Genomic DNA, 19,217 nt, shown 5'->3' with positions numbered 1-19,217 from the left:
TTCTGTGGCTAAACCACATATGTGGGAAAGTCTAAAAGATCTAATTTTGTAGCGAAAGCTTATTTTGCAAAGAATTCAGTTATTTAGCAGATGAACATAAGATAGTGAATATTAATATATTCAGTCTAGCTGAATAAAATTCATAAATCTTATCTAGGAGAACAAGTTAGGCAAGCAGAAAGAGGCCAATTACCTTTCTAGTATTTGGCAGGCCAAAAGCCTGAGGCATCTTTCTAAAACTCTAAATCTTTCCTTTCTTCTACCCAGCAAGTTAATTGCAGTAGATTTCTAGAGGAAACTTTAACAATGTGTAATTAGTACATTTTCTGAAAAATATGAGCACTTCTCAAAAGCTTTAGGGGAATGGTTAGTCCTTGGAAAGTGTCCTGAAGGGAACTCAGTTTGGGCTGTTGCTGATTCAAAGGCTTTTTTCCTCTTGAAAGGCTTGAGCCAGTCTCTCAGGTGGATTCAGACTGATTCCAGTTATACTCTGGCTCTCCTCCTCCAAAAAGGACACACAGAAACGTGGCAGGTTTTGCCTGAACATTAATCATTACTTGAATCTGGTGTTTCCAGAAACGAGGCCATTTCTGATGCTCAAGATTTTGAGGGCTCTTGACTGAGACACCCACAAAGGCCCCCTGAACATGGAAGAAATGGAGAATTCTTTCATGCCACCTCCAACCTTCTTGGGTGCTTTGTGAGAATTGAAAGGGAAAGGCATTTTGCTTTTGGGAAATCAAGCCCATTGTCGGTCTTGGAGTCTGGCAAATCCCCAATCTTACCATCCTCTGGAGCTGTACCAGCTCTTCCCCCTCCTCCCAAATATGTCCTTAGCTTAATTATAGTGAATCTACCACAGGTGGAGATATTCCTGGCAGGTAGCATAGCTGGTCTTTCCCTTTAATTATAGGACTAAAACAAAGGTTGTGAAGTGTGGCGCCAGAGTTGTGAGCACCTAGCAGAATCAAAAGCCACATTATGTGTTTGCCACAAGTTGTACAGGTACTAAGTGTGCTGGGCAAATCATTGTTTTGCAGAGCCAGCTCTGCCAACCTCAAGTGGCAGGTTCTGGGATACCTTTAAATGGCATCAAGTTCTAAATGATTTAGCTTTTGTGTGTGTATATATATATTTCTTCATTTCCATTTATATCCACGTGTGTGTGTGTACACACACACACACACACACACACACACAGAGAGAGAGAGAGAGAAATGGAAATGAAGAAGTAGGTATATATATATATATTTAACCATTTTGTGGTATACTGTTTGAATTTTCTGCTACAGGCACCAAAATAGTTCTTCACCTGCCTATTCTGTATGCTTCTCAATAAGCAGATAACAGGGAATAATGAAACTGGATAAATATTATCAGAATGCTACAAGTTCCTGTAGCCCATTTTCTTCTTAAGCTATCCTAATGAATATATACAAATGCTAAAAGTGGAAGACTAAGGGGGAATGGAAAGAATTGGGCAGAGGTTCTTCTAAGTTTATTTTTATTTGTCTGTTCTCCAAAGGGCTAAATGCAAACAAGAGACTTTCTCTATTATATATATGGCAGCATCCTGACATAGGCTAGGCTGAGGAAAAAAGAGCATACTTCAATTCCTTGGAAGATGGATGAGAGTAAGATGTGATAGCTACAGATAAAATCACTTGCAGTCATTTCAGTTTGGATCCCACTGCTTGAATTGTGCCCTCAATGCCAATTGCCCCTTCTTCTTTGGATCACTTTCAATCTGGTTTTCAATATGCATCTTCTGTGATCCAGGAGGGTATTTAGAGAAAGTGTCTTTAAAGAAACCCAAAGCATGACAGCTTAGGACATCTAAGTGACACTGTCAGATGTTTGTAAGAGCCCAAACCTCTGCTGAAGAGATGAAACTTTTAGAATGGAAAATGAGCCTTTTTTAAACGAGACATTCTTTTTAACACTTTTTTTTTCTTTTTTACTGAGCACATCATATAAAGTTATCTGCTACTAGGATATAAATGGAAATGACGAAATGCCATGAAATGTTTTAGAACACGTATGATCTTATTCAAAATGCAAGCATACCTTGGGAGGGATGTTATTTTACCCCATTTCTCTATACAGAAGCGTCGTAATCCATTGCTCCCTCGAAGGGCTGCAAAGCCCTCATACGGCACGCTAGATGTCCCAGTGACAAACTGCAGCAACCGTAGCCTTTGCTCATTGTTGAACCTCTCTACTGCTGCCCAGAACCATCGTATTACGATATGTCCATCATGGTAACCTAAAACAGAAAGTGTGCAAATGAGAAATGTGTTAGAAACATACAAAGAGAAGCCACAACTGCTTATGATGATGAAATAAAGCAGCAGGATTTTTCTGCCTTCCCTTTTTTGTTTTGGCTCTCAATAATGGTACAGCTAAAGAATTACCTCCAGGGAACAATTTTCACCTCAGCTGGTCTGCCAAGAAACCTCTGGGCCTGCCATGGAATTCTTGCACTTTACAGAGGATTCTGAGATGGGTGCATATTCATGCCATGTGGGCAGCTTAGTTGAGCCTTACTGAATGAATAGGAAGTGCACCCTAAAACATTTCCAACAACTTTCATGTGGCACATTTCAGGGGCAGGTCCATAACAGTGGTAATTCAGCAAAACATGTCTGCCATTCTAATCTTCTCAAGTAAAAATTTCTGATAGGCTTCCTAAGAACCACAGGATTCCCTGGAACAGTTTGAAAACCACTGAACTAAATGAGTGGCAATGTACACAGAAAAAAATAGTTAATGTGGCAAACTGCATTTGTATATAGCCAACTCCTCCCAATGCTCTAGTTTAGTTATAAGAAATATCAATGCAGTAGGCTCGCAAATTGTGAAGGGTTACATCTCGGGGGTTGTGCGTAAAGCTGAAATCATGTATAGTCACTTAGAACCACTCCCGTCACTCCCTGGGTGACGACCCCTACTTTTCTAAGCCCATGCTTTAAGCGGGCCTTGCTCTCCATGCAAAGCAGGGAGCTTTTAAGTTCTCTGCCTTGCTTACCAGACTCTGGGAAGGCCTCATGTGGGCTCTGGAGGTTCTTGCGAGATCTCGTGGAGCCATCTGAGCAAAGGAGCCAACTCTTGGGGCTGAGGTCCCTTCACTCCCCCAATTAAAAAATTGAGGGGGCAACCCCCGCTCCAGTTGATGGGCATTACCATTCAAATGGTGTGTCTTGGGATCGATTTTGTGGGGCTTACCTGCCCCCCCAAATATTTTATTGAAGTTGGCACTCCTCCATCTTGCAGGAGCCTCCCTAAGCCCACACAAGTCTTTCAGTAAGCAAGGCAGAGAGTTTAAAAGCTCTTTCCATGCTGGGAAAGCCCAGTACAGAAAGTGCTTTTAAGCTCTCTGCCTTGTGTGCATTTATTTTGCCAACTACATTCTGGGCAATGAGGATTTGAACCAAGTTTTCCCCTTTACTAACAAATTCAGGCTGAACAATAAGAGTTGATTTGGAGCTCCTGTGTGTGCTGGCTGGCTGCCTAACATGTAAAGCTGTGATTGTGAAAGTTAAATGCGTGCAAGTTGACTGCATTTCCCCTCTAATGATGCAGTTTTAAGGATTCCCAGGGCAAGAACAATTGTGCAGTGCTATACATTCTTTTTCTCTGGTTATTCTGTGTCCTATCTGTGATCATATCAGATTTGCTCATCCTCATCTTAAAACTTGGACACATCCTCAGTTGTACCCCACGAGAACAAGAAGTAGACCTGTGTCCAAGTTTTAAGATGAGGATGAGCAAATCTGATATGATCACAGATACTATGAAGAAAGTATACATGTATACTAGGATATTATAGGACTGCAGGGATTCATTTAATCACAGGCAGTCCTTTATGGTCCTGTAGCAATTCCAAGAATTTTTCCAGTATTTATAAGTGATTGCAGGTGTGTGTAAGCCTGAGGACAAGTACAAACAAGCCAAGTATGACCACGGGGTGGATTTTTTGGAGGGGGGTGGATCAGTAGTGTTATTAGACATCTGTGCCAACTCCTAGTCTATGGGCCAGTCTCTCTTAAGAGGACAGTGAGAATTTCCACCAAGAGGATGAGGGCAAAAGCATCATGAAATGGAAGATGAGAAGGAAAAACAACTGCATAGTTTACCACCCCGATATTCTGTGTTGTTGCGCCAGTCATTAAGGTCTATTTCCGCAGTGCCAGCTATCACCAATTCCAGCTCTCTAGCGTCGAAAACAGAGACAAGCCTTGAGTCTACAACCTGAAAGACAAACCACAGTTGAAGCTGACAGTACAACACATACAAAGCCTTGTCAAAGTGAAAAACCACATGCAGGCATGACTGCTCTTAGGCAGGCTAAAACATGTTGGCAGATATCTGCCAACTACATTCTGGGCAATGAGGATTTGAACCAAGTTTTCCCCTTTACTAACAAATTCAGGCTGAACAATAAGAGTTGATTTGGAGCTCCTGTGAAACAAGCCTGCTTCCTCAAAAGATCAGACGTTTTGTAATAAGGAAATCAATGAGGAAATGGACTGGAAAGTGTGGACCAATGCTTTATTGATGCAAGGTTGTCCAATCTCCCCACAAACAAGTCAGGATGAATGTTCATTAAACAGATCATCTTGAAGTGACCTAAGTTACCTACAGCTTCCCCGCCCCCAACAACATTATCAACTTATTCATGTAGTATTTCCCAATCCCCCTAATGTACTACATCAACAAAGGCATATTTATTTACTTTTAACATCTGTAATAATGGCCAATTAATTGAGTCCTCTGGGTGGTTATGCTGATCAGATATTGCTAAATAAATTTTGCAGTTTTCCCCTGCTATATACAATGCTGACCAGTAAAAATAGAAGATGTAAATAGAAGAGAAAGAATGAGAATAGTCATACAATGTTCCAGCGCAAAGATATATGTGCATAAGAAGAAAGACATCTCAGGGCACACCCACACTGCAATGTCCACTGAGCTGGCAGCAGCATGTGATGTGGAAGGGGTCACATGTTCTTGTGTGCAACTAGTTGTGTGAAACCTGGGCTAGGTCAGGGCTAGTGTGTTGAACTGCATTTTTCCTGCTACTCTGCTTTTACAAAGCAATATTAATGTTCAACCTTAACCAGCAAGCAATTTTATCCCATGATATCTGTAGCTTCAATTTTTCCCACACCTTCAACTGAAAGCATAGGGAACAGTTCGAGTATTACATTCCTTGGAGTGAAAAATTAATAAATCCTCAGACATATTAATCATTCTATGAAAAATGGATACAGCCACAAATCCCGCCACCATGCAGTTTACCTTTTAAGCTATATCTGCGATCTGCACAAACTGACATTCTGTAATACTGTGCTATGGTCAACAACAGTTTGCGAGAACACTGTGCATGCTCAAATACTGGTTGGTCATTACCATGCACATTCAGTTTATGCAGATCTTCCCTATTAATATTCCATGAGGAAAGCCACTATTTTTGTTATTTATTTCTCCAGCCAGAATGCCCTTGTGCCCGTGACTGGCAAGGACGCTGCCCCTCTTTGGTACTTACTTCATAGAAGCCACGGACCAGGGCCTCTGTTTGCTGAACCACACCTCTTTCCACTCGCCACTTCACCATCCTTTCAATGTACTCCTTCTTATTCTTTTCAGTCACCTGTGTATTTGCACCTCCTGATTTCAACTCCCTTTCTGTTACCTAGTAAACAAATTAATCAACAAAAATAAACACTGAGCAGCAGAGTAAAAGTAACCATAGTAACACATTTCAAAATTCAAATACAGACTGCAGAACAAGAGTTTTCTATCAATGTATGGTTAATACCTCTTTTTATTAGTTTCTGTATTATGCTGTTTTATGTTAACTTCTTAGTATTTTTATGGCACAATTTCAAAGAGTGTTGTTTTGTTGTGGCTTTGTCAGCTGCCACAGTGTTGTAATGGGCATGAACTAAGAAGGCCTGGGTTCAAATCCTTGTTCGACTATGAAACTTACTAGGTGATCTGGGGGCCATTTAGTTTAGCCTACTTGTTGTGAGGATAAAGTGAGATGAAGGATAGCATACAAATGGGTGCCTGCAAAATGATAAATATTTTTTTAAATATTCCAGATTGGTATTTGCATATATGGGTTATCACAATCAGTGCTTTTACACCACAAAGGGTGTGTGTGTGACAATGGTTAACTTTCAATTGTAAAACAAACCCTCTGTAATCTCTGTATTTGTGGTCATCATCCTGAATTTGTTTTTGAAATATCTGCTGGTTGCTTGAAAGTCCACATTTCCCCATGAAATTCACTGGATGACTTAATTACCTCACAGGGCTATTGTGAAGATAAAAGTGCAGTAACTCCCACTAATGCCATCCTGAACTCATTGAAAGAAGGGGAGCATAACTGGAGCAAGGCTATGGTCCCTGGGCAGAGAGAAGGACTCTGAAATCCATTTAAGTCAATGGTGTCAATGCAGCAGTGCTACTTTCTGCCACTTGACATTGCTCTGAACTACCTCTGTGGTGCAAATGTACCTTGTTGAAACTCATGATTCTCAACCTTCTTTTGCCCTTTTGGTTTGAATATGGGTTTTTTGCTCAACTCAGGCAGCTGAACTGCAGGGGATTGGACTAGATGACCCCCGGAGTCCCTTCCAACTCTGCAATTTTATGAACTTCCTATTTCCCCCAATATCACCAGCTCTACTGTGTCACCAAACAGTTTTGTGTCTTCTCTTATTTTCCAACTCTCACTTATTCAGCTCTCAATCTCTTATTCCTTTTATGTTGCACCAACAGCGACTCATTTTGTCCAAGTGATTGTGGTCTTCCAGCCTGAATACACCTGCTTCACCCTATTTTCCAAATCTCTGGTAGTTTATCACATACATATAATTGCTTACCTGTCCAAACACTTCCTCATTAACTGTGAAAGTGAGGTCCAGAATATCAGTGATGTTGTTGTCCTTCATCCACTGTAAACTTTGATGGAACTCTTCATCCAGGTACTCCAAGTCGCTTAGATCACATGGCCTGATAATAGAGAAGGTTTGCTTGTGCACCTGATTCCACCATTTTGGATCACAGCTACTACTGCCCTTTTCTGACAAAGCAAATGCTGTTTGGTCTTACATCAAACTCTGTTATATAGATTTTCTTTGAAAGAGGCAAATTCAAAGTGCCTCAGCCACAAAGTGAACAATATAGATGTTCTGCCTCTTTCCATATGAACCTACCCAGACCCTGAGATCATCTTCTGAGGCCCTTCTGCATGTGCCTCCTCAGTGAGAGTCCAGAGGGTGGCAACATGAGAACGGGCCTTTTCTGCAGTGGCTTCCTGTCTGTGGAATGCTCTCCTCAGGGAATTCCACCTGATGCCTTCATTATACACCTTTAGGCGCCAGGCAAAACATTCCTCTTTAACAAGGCCTTTGGCTGACTGACATTCAATGCCCTTTAAAAATGTGTTGGGGTGGGGGTTATTGGGTTAGTCTTGTTTGTATTTTGATTATGTATTTTGTGTTTTTATATTGTGATTTCATCCTGTGAACCACCCTTAGATCTGCAGGTATAGGGCAGTATAACAATTTAATAAATGATAATAATAATTGTGACTGAAACCCTTTTAGCTGCCCAGGTTTGCAAGTTTATGCAAGGACAGCAAATTCAGGTTTATCATGATAAACAATTGAGTTTGGTTCTTACCCATAAAAAAAACCATAAAATGTAATCTTAGATACGTACTATAAGGTCCCACCACTATTACAAGGGCAAGAAAACTATTTTCTACTGAACAGCAAGCAATCTCCTTTTGGAGCTCTGCTACAAATGACTCAGTGTTACTTGAACTCAATCTGAATGCTTTTCAATGGCATTTGCAACAGTACATTTTGGAGCAACAGGGATTGCACATATGATTTTAAAAAGTATGCTATGGAGATCAGCAGTATCCACAGTCAAAATCAGCAGTTGCACTGAAATAGCAGGAAGCAACAGAGATATATTGTGGTGAGTAATGCTGGGCTCGTGCTTGTTTCTGCTCTTATCCGTTGGCATTCCTCCCTCTCAGATGCCCCTGCCCCCTGCATGGCTGCTACAGGGCACGAGGGTAAGGGCACTCTGGGATGCTTATGCCCTGCCCGCCATCTGCACTGCTTGTCTCTTGCTTCACCTGAAATACTGCAGGTGGGAGCATCATCCAGTGCCTTACAGTAGGACTGCAGTTATGAAGTCCCAGTCTATGCATCTTCGCAATATTCAATGGGGCTTACTAACAGGCATGCATACACAGGATTGCAACATTTTTCTATCAAGTGCTAACAATAGGATTGATAAAAAAAATTGTGTTCCAAATTATTTACTTCCCCATCCACCCTCCAAAGGGGGAGGGGAGAGATGCAATTTTGGATCAGCATCTACCATGATGTGCAAAATACTCACAGTCTCAACAGTGCTTTGTAGAATGGCCTTGTGAAGAAGGCATCAAGAAGGTACTGATGAATAAGAGCCAGGCCAAGGATACGGCCACTGAAGCGGAACCTGCCACAGGAAGAATGCACAATAAGTGATGTGTAAATGATGTGTTCTTCAGGAGACAAGAACATGGAGCATGTTCTCCTGTAGTCTCATTCACACATAAAACTAAGTCAAATTATGGCTAGGTGGGAACAAGCAAGCATGCTGGCGCACTGGGGGGCGGGAAATGTAGTCATTTCGCTCCTCTGCTCCTGTTGCTGCTGTGCTATTAGGAGCTAATCCACAGCTTGGTTTAGCTTTAAACAAACAAACAAACAAACAAACAAACAAACAACCCCCAAAGTAAACCTAAATGAATTTCCTTCTCAAACAAATGGTTGAGCCATTTTGAAAATAATTGAAGGAATTTGGTCCCAGAGCAGCTTCGTTCTGATCCTGCTTTGCATTCATTCCACACAAGTACGGTACACTAGTATCATTGCTAGAATACTTGATGTCAACACAATATGTCTGAACTTACTTTATTGAAAAGCAGCGGCGTAGCGTGGGTAGTCAGCACCCGGGGCAAGGCAAGTAATTTGCGCCCCCTAACCCGGGGCAAGGCAAGTAATTTGCGCCCCCTAACCCCTAACCATGGTCATTAATACTGACGGCTCTACTCTGGGGCAAATTTCGTAGTGACTACTGCCCTCCGTGGTGTTGTTTTTGCAATTAAAGGACCCCTGCCTCAAATAAAGCATGGGGATTGGGCACTGGGATTTGCCAAGGGAGCTGGGAATTGCAGTTCAGTGGCGGGTCAGGGGGAGAGGGTCCCTTCCGCGTCTGGGTGCCGTGGGCCCCTTTGCGCCAAGACGCGCGTCTTTGGGCGTTGCGGCGCAGCCTTCTCGGTCTCCCTCCCCGGCCCGGCTAGCCCTGACGCGGCTTCTTTCTGGCGCGGGGAGGGGGCGCCTCTGGGGCCAGTGGGTTGGCCAGCCTCCGGCGCGGGTGGGCGGGCCCCGTCGGGGCGGGTGGGCGGCGTGGCGCTTGGTGCCGAAGCCTCCGCCCGCAGCACCCCATCGGGAGACCTGGCCGGAAGGAGCCTCGAGCCGGCTGTCGGACGCGGCTGAAGCAGCCAGGGCGGCATGGCAGGCGGCGGCGGCTCCCCGGCAACTCCATGCGGCCAGCCCTGCGCGCTGGCCGAGCCCCGCAGGCGAACGCTGCCCGTCGGTGAGGAGGGGCTGCCTGGCGCGCCTTCCGCAGCGAGCGCTGAGAGCCGCTGCCATGGGGCTCTGGGCGATTCCGGAGGCAGCGAGCGCGCCCCCCCAGAAGTTGCGCCCGGTGCGGCCGGCACCCCTGGCACCCCCCACGCTACGCCACTGTTGAAAAGTAGCGTGTAGAAGAGGATGTGAAGTGATATCAAAATTGTATATGTGGCTACTAGACCTGTGATTCATACATGGAGGGTATCATGTGTGACCCACCCCAAGAATTTGAAATAGAGAATGATTGAGAAAGCCAAGCTAGCTTTTTTTAAAAAAAGAAAAACACTGATCTTATTAAAGCATCATTTCTCCCTATCAGGCAACTGTATCCTTGTGGGGATACAGTTTATCCATTTGGGACAAATGTCATGCTTTGGACTCCTGCGGCCACCTGTAATCCAGTTGGAGCTAACTCTACATTCTCTCCGTTTCAGAGAAGGCGCTTATGTTGTTCCAGTGACCATTAACACATGATGGGGTTATATGACTCTTACAGGTGTTTCCATACCCAAGACAAAAGCCCAATGTTCAGTATGCTTGAAAAATTGCTTCATTTCATTTTTGTGGCAGTGCAATGTGTTGAGAAGGAGAGGGAGAGAATTACACAGGAATGGCAGGAGGCTGAGCAAGGTTAGAAACTTGCACAATGAAAGCCAGATGCTACAAGTTAAAAATATAAGTCAGATTGGGTAAAAGATCTGTCTCAGCTATTACGATAGGTATTGTAGCAATGTAGAAACATGATAAACACCCCACTCTTTTACTGTGGGTCAAGGGCAGAGGTAGATAGAGAAGCTGTAGCAACTTTCAAAGAACTCAGATGCCTGCAATGGAAGTACACTCTCATGATCCTATTTGTTTCCCTAAGACTTCCCAGTAAATTAGTCATTATTATTTTAAAAACTGACATATGGACAACCTTCTAATCCTCTCCATTTGATGGTTCTTGAAGGAACTATGTTCCTTCTTTATCAGCAGCCTTCCTGCAGAAGAGGTTTGGGCATATTGATATCTCTTGCCTGTTAGACTCTATCCAATTTCGGCTCTGATAATAGTAACAATAATAACTATGTTTTCAGGTAAGGCGATAGTTTCTTTTAATTTGCTTTTGCTTTTTCATCTGTATGTATAGTTGAGAAAATTAAAGAGAAGTGAGTTAATGCAAGGTAAGTAATCCATTATGGATTCCTATGCAGTTGGATATAATCCAATCAAATTATATGCTTGGATTCTGTTTGTATTAGGTGGGTGTTTTCTGTAATAAGACAATGTAAACCAGATAATAAAGAATGCCTTGCTGAGCTTAGATTGCACCATCTAAATATCACATCTGGAATGTCTGTCAAAAAACAAGAATGGCTATTGTGAGATTGCAGTCTTTTCTACTGACTCGGGGGCTTAGTATGTATACTGGGCAACAGCCAATTAAGTCAAAGAGAAGACCCACTGAATTATGTTTCAATGGGTCTGTTTGAAGTATTCCAGTCCAACCCTGGAAAGCACCCACTGCCTATAGAGGGTCTGGAGCTGCTTTGACAGGGCCATTCCCACACGATTGCCACATGCAAAGTGATGCGGTTGCTTCTCACGCCTGCGTTGTTGTTCCCTTGGTGATGCTTGCGTGGAAGGTGCCATGCATACAACCGTGTTACTGCTAACCATCTTAGCAGTGGTGTGGGGGCAGCTTCATCACAGCAGACCACTGCTGATAATGTGTGAATGAACTCTATATAGTATGCATATAAGATAAAGGAGCAATTTAACAAGCAAAGAAAGTATGTCTATGCCAGAAACAGTGTGCAAGGTTCTTCCCTCACAACAACAACCCTATGAGATAGGTTAGGCTGACCCAAAGCCACCAAGAGAGTTTCTGGCAGAGTGGAGATTTGAACCCTGGTCTCCCAAGTCTTAGTCTGACATTCTAACCACTGCACCAAACTAGCTTTAACCCAGTGATTTTTTTCACTACCATGCAGCTATTAAAGACACAGGAATCTTAAAAAAGAAGGTAGCAGCCCTTTCATTGGATGTTCCAGTAACATAAAACCAGGGCCTTTGTCCCTGTGCTAACTTTAAAATAAAGCATTTCCTTTTGAAAGGGCGTGTTTTAAAATAGAAATAGTTTAAAAATTCACTGCATTATTTAAAAAGGATAATGAATTTTTGACAAAATCTACATGAGATGTTTCTCTCAAGGAATTGAAATATGAGATAGTTTGGTGAGGTGTGATTTTCAGGTAAAATAAAACTTATATAGAAGAACAAACAGAATTAATTCAAATCCTACCTGGAGGGCAAATACTTCAGTTAAACTTGACTCTTGTTTATCTTCCTAACTATACAAGTGGAATGTTTGGGGGAGGTGAATTCTAGCAGAAGGAGAAGAAAATCGGGAGCAGGGATGTGATATGTAAGAACTGGTTCACATGCTACCGCATTTCTCTACAGATGCACTGTAGGAAAACATAAATCTCCTGTTTAGGGAAGTTTTTAATGTTTGATATTTTATCATGTTTTTAATATTCTGTTGGGAGCTGCCAGATTTGCGGGATACACGTAATCAAATAATAATAATAATAATAATAATAATAATAATAATAATAATAATAAAATCCCAATGAGTGATGATCCTGCATCTATATATGTTGGAAAGTTGAATAATATCCTGGGTACATATATGCACAGTGAAAACCCAGATGTATGATCCTTACATATAACAAGCAAAATTCACAGAGGATAAGTCTATCAGGGGCTAATACATATTGTAGCTAAAGGAAACCTTCAAGGCCAAAGGCAGTATACCTGAATACCAGATACTTTGGACAAACCATGCAGGATGCCTATTGCCTTCACGTCTTGTTTGAAGATTTCCTGGGGCATCTGAATGACCACTGTTGGGGGTGGGGTGGGGAAAGGAGGCTGGACTAAGTGAAACCCTTGACCTGATCCAAGAGGGATTTTCTTATGTATTTATGAGGACCAATCCTGGTCTTTCTGTTTATTAAGGTAGATCCCGTCCCTTATTTCTGTTCATAATTGCAGTAGGTTAGCAGCTTTATACATAAAGGTTGTGTTGCTTAAGACAGGAAGAAACTCTGCAACTATTATTGCTGTCAATGGCAAAAGTGCACTTTTATCACCAGGCAAAATAAATAGATGGCATGGTGCTATTTGGCTGCTGGCTTACTTCGTATTTCACTCCTGCTAGCTCCTACAAGGACAACTACCAATCTCTGCCTGCCCCTTGCCATGGCTCTGCTACAGTAGCTCTAACAACATCCAGCCTGCCATGCAGAAATACTGCAGGTGAAGTTTTCCCTATCATTTTATCACCAAGTGAGGAATAACTTTCCCTGCTATGTTTCTGTGTGTAAGGCTGTTCTTAAAGGCAGAAGAGCAGAGCTACTAAAAAGCTGACTACTCAAGCACCTGAACTACCAGGGGCAAGAGGGAAAATGAGCAAGGAAGGGCAGGGAAGGTTAATGAGTACAAATGCTACTTAGCTGTGACTGCCTGTTGACACCTTTAATCCAGCCAAAAAGTTCTCTGCGCACACCTGCTTCCTTTCTTCCATAATGCTAATCCTTCAGCACTTACAATTTCCTATGCGCTCCTTCATCAGCCAATTGTACACAAGTCTTTCAGACCATTCCGTTTACACAGACGCACAGCCTGGTACTATGCATGTTTAATCAGAACTGAATCTTATTACATTCAGTGGAACTTGGTCCCAGATAACTGTGCTTTGTATTGTGGCCTTAATAGTCCACAGAACTCTACTTTGAGGGCTTACTCCCAGGAAAACAGCCATAGCATTGCATCCTTAATGACAAAAGACTCTCTCAATGATACGTTATTCAATGTTGTATTCTTTTTATGCCACAAATAGTGAATTCCCTGGGAAAGTTCTTAGGTACAGCCAGTAAACAGGAATAAAATTTTATTTTTAAAAGCGCTCCCTGTTCATCTCTGCAACAAAGCAGACCAGTATGATAAAGTTCAGAGAAGGATTAATAGCCTACTGTGATAAAACACTGGATGAATCTGTTATACTGTCCCAGAATGATAACACTGTTAGCTTCTGGTGTTAATTTTCTGTAAATGTTCATTTCTGTCTCACTGGCTGCTTTAAAAAAATCGAGTCTTTTTTAAAAAGAAAGAAGATTGCTGCTTGGCACCACCTCCTTTCTCCCCACCTCTCCTGCAGCTCTGTAACACATGGTTGCTGTTCAACAATCTCTCTCATGGGCTCCAGGGGATTTTCTTCCAAGCCTCTCAAAGTCCTTCATTCCTCTTAACCTTCCTGCCCCAAGATGAAGGTGGGATTGCAGTAGGAATCACCTCAAAAAGTAGGGTGAGGATAGGAACAGAAGGAAGCCCCTCCTGAGCCTTCTGTAGCAGTGTGAGCACTTGGCATGGGACCAAATATTGGCTGTGACAGGGAAGCAGAGAACGTATTTCTGCACGCTATGAGTTCTTCTGTGCTTGCAGGGGCAGGGCACTTTCCTACATATGAGTAATACTGTTGATGTTCAACATTAACCAGATCGTAATAATTTTCCCTGCCTGCACTAAAGCTTCTTATTGTGGAGCAAGCCCCTTTGCCCTGAAATTATGTATACACTATAGCTTACAATTGTGCTCCACGGTTGTGCCTGCATGGAGTTTCCTATCATGAACTGAGAAAGGTGCCTACATAATGGCTATTCATTGTTGAGCAAGGTTGTTTCTGTTGCCTTACTATTGTTGAGGGAGCAATGAGAGTCACTGGCAGGACTGGACCTGCAGTCAGTCCAGAATTTCTTGATCCCCTCTAGTCCTGACCCCACCACCACAAGTATGCTTGCCCTTACCTCGTCCAGCAGTGTTGCGGGCTGGTGTTGCCCTCCTGATGCAATGTGGCGACAGGGCATCTTTCAGGCGGCAACCATCGGCCACCAGAGGCTTACAGCCTACCTTGAAGGCTGTGGCTGATAGGCCAATTTGTGGGTAGGCTATCACCAGCAGGCTAGGGGGCTGGCAAAGCCCAGGGCACAGGCCCAAGTGTGCCCACAGGTTTCGCTTGGGTCCATTCCAGGGGTATATAAGAGCCACCCTCAACCTTATCATCCACTTTGTTGCTGGATCTCCCACTTCTCCCTCCCTTATATTCTGCTCTAGACCTTGCTATGGACATTGTAGGTCGCTGTATTCGGGGCCAGGCAGAAATTTTGTCATGTGGAAAATTGGCTCTTGCCTTGTGGCTTTGCCTATCTCATAGCAATCGTTACGACTTTGGTGGTTTAGGCACTGCAGACACACATTGCAGTGACTGATGGGGCATGAGAGCAGCTTGAGGGAAACTCCCCCACCCAGCCAGTCAGCACTCTATCGCCACTGAGCACACTCAGTCCTGGGGGGGGGGGCACTCCTTGGGTTTCCCCCAAAGCTTTTTTCTACTTCTGCAAATATTGGGTTCCGCCTGCAAATCTCCCTCTTGTAAGTGGATGGTACTCTTTCAGCTACAGTACATAGGGATGAACCCTCACTCCTGAACGTTGGAAATAAAAGGAACAAGTGAGACCTGCCACAAAATCTTGCTATGTAGAGTGCTCTTGTTCTGGCCATTCGGTTCAATGCAAACCCCATCTTTCTCCCCACAACCGCCAGTCAACATTTTTTGCCCACTAATCATGGTAGTCCTCATTGGGCAGCTTTTGGGGGGGGGGGGGCTTCTTTTAGGAGCTTTGCAGGAAGATTTTTAGACTTTGTGGGGAGAGGAAACCTCACCCATGATGAGAACTGAAAAGTATAACAGGAAGGAAAGAGCCTGAACATAGCACCACCTTGTGGTGCTTGTGGAATCCACAAAGATGTTTAGGTGTACATGTTATTTTTATATGTCTATTACACTCTCTCTCTCTCTCTCTCTCTCTCTCTCTCTCTCTCATAGGTCAGGGAACTGTGGTTCGTTCTAAGCAGAAGTTAATAAAACATGATCTGAAACCATGGCTTAAGAAAAGGGAAATCTAAAGAAAAAAAGAGGGTTCAGAAACTAGTAAAAAACTTAGCTTAGACAGGAGAGCCAGGAGGAACGTACTGTCTGTGTCTAGACGGGAGGAAAAACTGAGGGAGTCCAGCCTGCTTCCCACAAGTCTTTGCACCTGTCTAGTGTCTTGCAACACCCATTTCATTGGATACGATGCCCCACAAACTAAAATTACTGTTACAAATAGCACCTAAACAGGAAGCTTACCATTCCAGGTGGTTTTCTACAAATGCTGACATGGGGCTGATCTGTACTGTGTAAGTGTCATTGGCTGAATACTCAAAGAGGCCATAGTATGGATTGAAGAGCTCCTGAGACAAAAGGAAGAAGAACTCTCGGGACGGGCCGCTGTAGTCCAAGCTGGAAAAAACCCACACAGGACAAACACTTTTACAATTCATACACGTTTCACGACACAGGGTGCTGTTGTCTCCTAATCAAGCCTATGCAGGTACATATTACTTTCAATTTGTGTTGTGAGTAGATTGTAAATCTATTCAGATAAAGTACTGGAGTGTATCCCTATCCAACTTAACATTCTGTTTCTAAATAAACAGTACAAGCAACAGGGAACTCAGAACTATTAACCTGTAAACTTTCCATTTGTGGCTATTTATATGGTTTCACAATTCATAAAACCTGATTCCAAAATTTGTTTAAAGCAGTGATACTGCCACAAAGCTGTATAGGTTTTGTTTGTTTCCACCATGTAATTGGAAAAGAAGAAACAGGGGAGCTATTGCTGGCATAGAAGACCCATGCATGCACTGGAACTCTAACATTTCTGCTGTTTTCTGAATTGGGCTGACTACTTCCAATGTGTCTAGAATGATGAACACTAGAAAGTGGACTTTAAACAAATTCTGATTCTGTGCCAGCTGTATTGGGTGCCATATTTCATATGAAGTTCAGTGCATATAGAACTGCAGAAAACAAACTTGTTTTAGCCATGGGGCTTAGCATATCAGGGGTTCAGACCTCTCAGTACCTACCCTTCCTCTCCAACAAATGTGACGTAGAGTTTGTTTCTTTGGAGCTCTTTCCGAGAGTAAGCCATCACCTGATTAAAAGTGCCTTCCAGCAGGTGGTCGCGCCTTATTATTAACCTACAATGAGGTAGAGGAAAGACAGCCAAAAAGTTAAAATTGGGACTGCTGGAATTTTAAAATTATTATTTTGTAAACATTGGTCACAGATAGTTATTATCATACCTTATCAGTTTGTGAAGAACAAACATTAACCAGTAAAAACCCATTTGACCCATTATTTTTCATCATTGAAAAATTCCATGGGAATAAAAATGGGCAGACAGTGGCTCAATTCAGATGTCATAGCAAAAGTTCTTTGCAGAGAACCAATGTGAAAAGTGTGTGAGAAGTATGCAGTTTTCTGCATACCGTATTTTTCGCCCTATAGGACGCACTTTTCCCCCTCCAAAAATGAAGGGGAAATGTGTGTGCGTCCTATGGGGCGAATGCAGGCTTTCGCTGAAGCCTGGAGAGCGAGAGGGGTCGGTGCGCACCGACCCCTCTTGCTCTTCAGGCTTCAGGAAGCTATCCGCAAGCCGTGGGAGAGCTGCGCGACTTCCCGCAGCTCTCCCACAGCTTGTGGAGAGCTGCCTGCACCCCAAAGCCTGGGGGGCACGCTGAGTTCAGCGCCCCCCAGGCTTCGGGCTTTGCACAGCTCTCCCACGGCTTGCGGAGAGCTGCCTGTTCTGGGGGCTGGGGTCGGGGGGAAAAAACTAGGTGCGCCCTATGGGCCGAAAAATACGGTAATTCATTGTGGGGGAGAAATTCAGCTCAGTTCACAGTTAAAGGTAAGCTTACCAAATTACACACACATACACAAACACATACTAAATGCTAATTTGGGGAATAATCAATACTACTCAGGATCTTTACTGGAGATAATTACATGCAGACACACTGCTATGACCATTTTGAGTTATACCACAAAGTTAGTATAATTATGCTCACAAGCGAGTATGTCTTGCTTGGGGAAATCAGCACTGACCAAATAAAACTGGTATCGCTGTGCTTGCTCCAGAGAGCTGCTAATAACCACACCTGGGTTGATGTTATATATTTAAAAAGTAAGGCCCGTTTTTCACCACATCTGGGTCCTAAGGAGGCTTTAAAAATTGCAACATATAGAACTGTAAACATCAGAATCAGGGATCAAAATATCAGAACAGATTTTCAGCTGGTTTCATTCTTAGTTTTATTGGCATATGAGGATATTTTGGGGGGGGGACTCCATACCCTCCAAGTGCCCCAATTTTCCAGGGACAGTCCCGGAGTTATGAAAGCCATCCCAGCTTCAGATTCAATGCCAGAATGTCCCTATTCCCCTACCAGCACTACCAGTGCTGAGCTTGGGGAGAAGGATGAGCCAGCAATTGTCCTGAGCAATGGTGGCAGTAGCTGCTGTGAGGGAGCATCCTATGGCCTCTCCATGGCTGCTGCTGGCCTCCTCCCTTGGGCAGCTCATAGTGGCTGCAGGAGAGCTGCCAAGCAGAGGCTGCCACCACCGAGGCCCAGCCCTGGGGGATGCCCTGGCACTGAGGGGCAGGCAGAGTGCAGGGTGGGAAGAAAGGGGGAGCAGAGCGAAAGAAGAGTGGCAGTCAAAACTGACTGAATATGCCTATTTGGCAAATCTATAAAAAATAGAGATCAAGAAGATGCAGACTATAAGGAGTACTGGAAACCCTTTGTTGAATATTTAAAGAATTATTGTAAACGTGTAAAGACGCAGGTCGTATCTGAATGAAGTACAGCAGTAAAATATGTACTGGAGAATATATATGACATAGAATAATCATAATATGCAGCAATTTTAGAAAATAAGGGAAAACAATGGAGGGGTGGAGGGGAAGCCAAATCTGAAATGAATGTGAATTGGGGAAATATGTATCAAATTTGTAAACTTTTGAAACCTAAAATATATATTTTTTTTAAGAAAAGAAGGGGAGCAGAGCGGAGCATAAGGAGTCTTTTTATGCTTTGTGTGTCTGCATTTAATCCTGCTGCTTTCTAAATTTTATTTATTGGTGTATGTTTTTCTTTTTGTAAATCTACCAAATAATAAAATAGGATTGGGATTAAAGAATTTTCTCAAGATGGTGGAGGTGTGTGTGCTGTGTCCCATTTGAGTATAGTGGTGACACCCACCCTTCTTCTGATAGGAAATGCTCAGGGGTGGGCGGAATGGGGGTCAAGGAGGGATTGAGAAATGTCCCTATTTTCATCTGAGGAATGTTGAGGTGTAAGGGCTTTGTATGTTGGTCTTTTCATTAGCCCACCTGATTATGAGGGGCTGTGCCAGCACCTACTGTAGAAGGAGGCCTCTAGCCAACTGATAAACTGATTTTATTATTTATTGCATTCGCATCCTACCTTTTTTTGAGCAAGGAGCTCAAGGTGGCATACATGGTTGTACTCCCCCACCCCCATTATTTAATCACAACAACAATCCTGGGAGGT

At 43.2% G+C, this 19,217-nt stretch overlaps 1 protein-coding gene across 1 annotated transcript in view; it reads right to left on the bottom strand.

Annotated features, from left to right (window-relative positions):
• Window positions 1-19,217, bottom strand: part of HECW1 (HECT, C2 and WW domain containing E3 ubiquitin protein ligase 1) — a 198,737-nt gene that overhangs the window by 879 nt on the left and 178,641 nt on the right. The window contains 7 exon segments of the mRNA XM_080976081.1: window positions 2,068-2,266; window positions 4,137-4,251; window positions 5,549-5,695; window positions 6,894-7,023; window positions 8,431-8,529; window positions 15,943-16,095; window positions 16,728-16,841. Of these exon segments, the coding sequence (XP_080832207.1) occupies window positions 2,068-2,266; window positions 4,137-4,251; window positions 5,549-5,695; window positions 6,894-7,023; window positions 8,431-8,529; window positions 15,943-16,095; window positions 16,728-16,841 (957 nt within the window).

This window comes from Podarcis pityusensis (genome assembly GCF_964106645.2).
Source record: "Podarcis pityusensis genome assembly, chromosome: 12".
Taxonomy (NCBI): domain Eukaryota; kingdom Metazoa; phylum Chordata; class Lepidosauria; order Squamata; family Lacertidae; genus Podarcis; species Podarcis pityusensis.
Note: the sequence above shows the minus strand (reverse complement) of the source record. Positions and strands in the feature narration are given on the sequence as shown.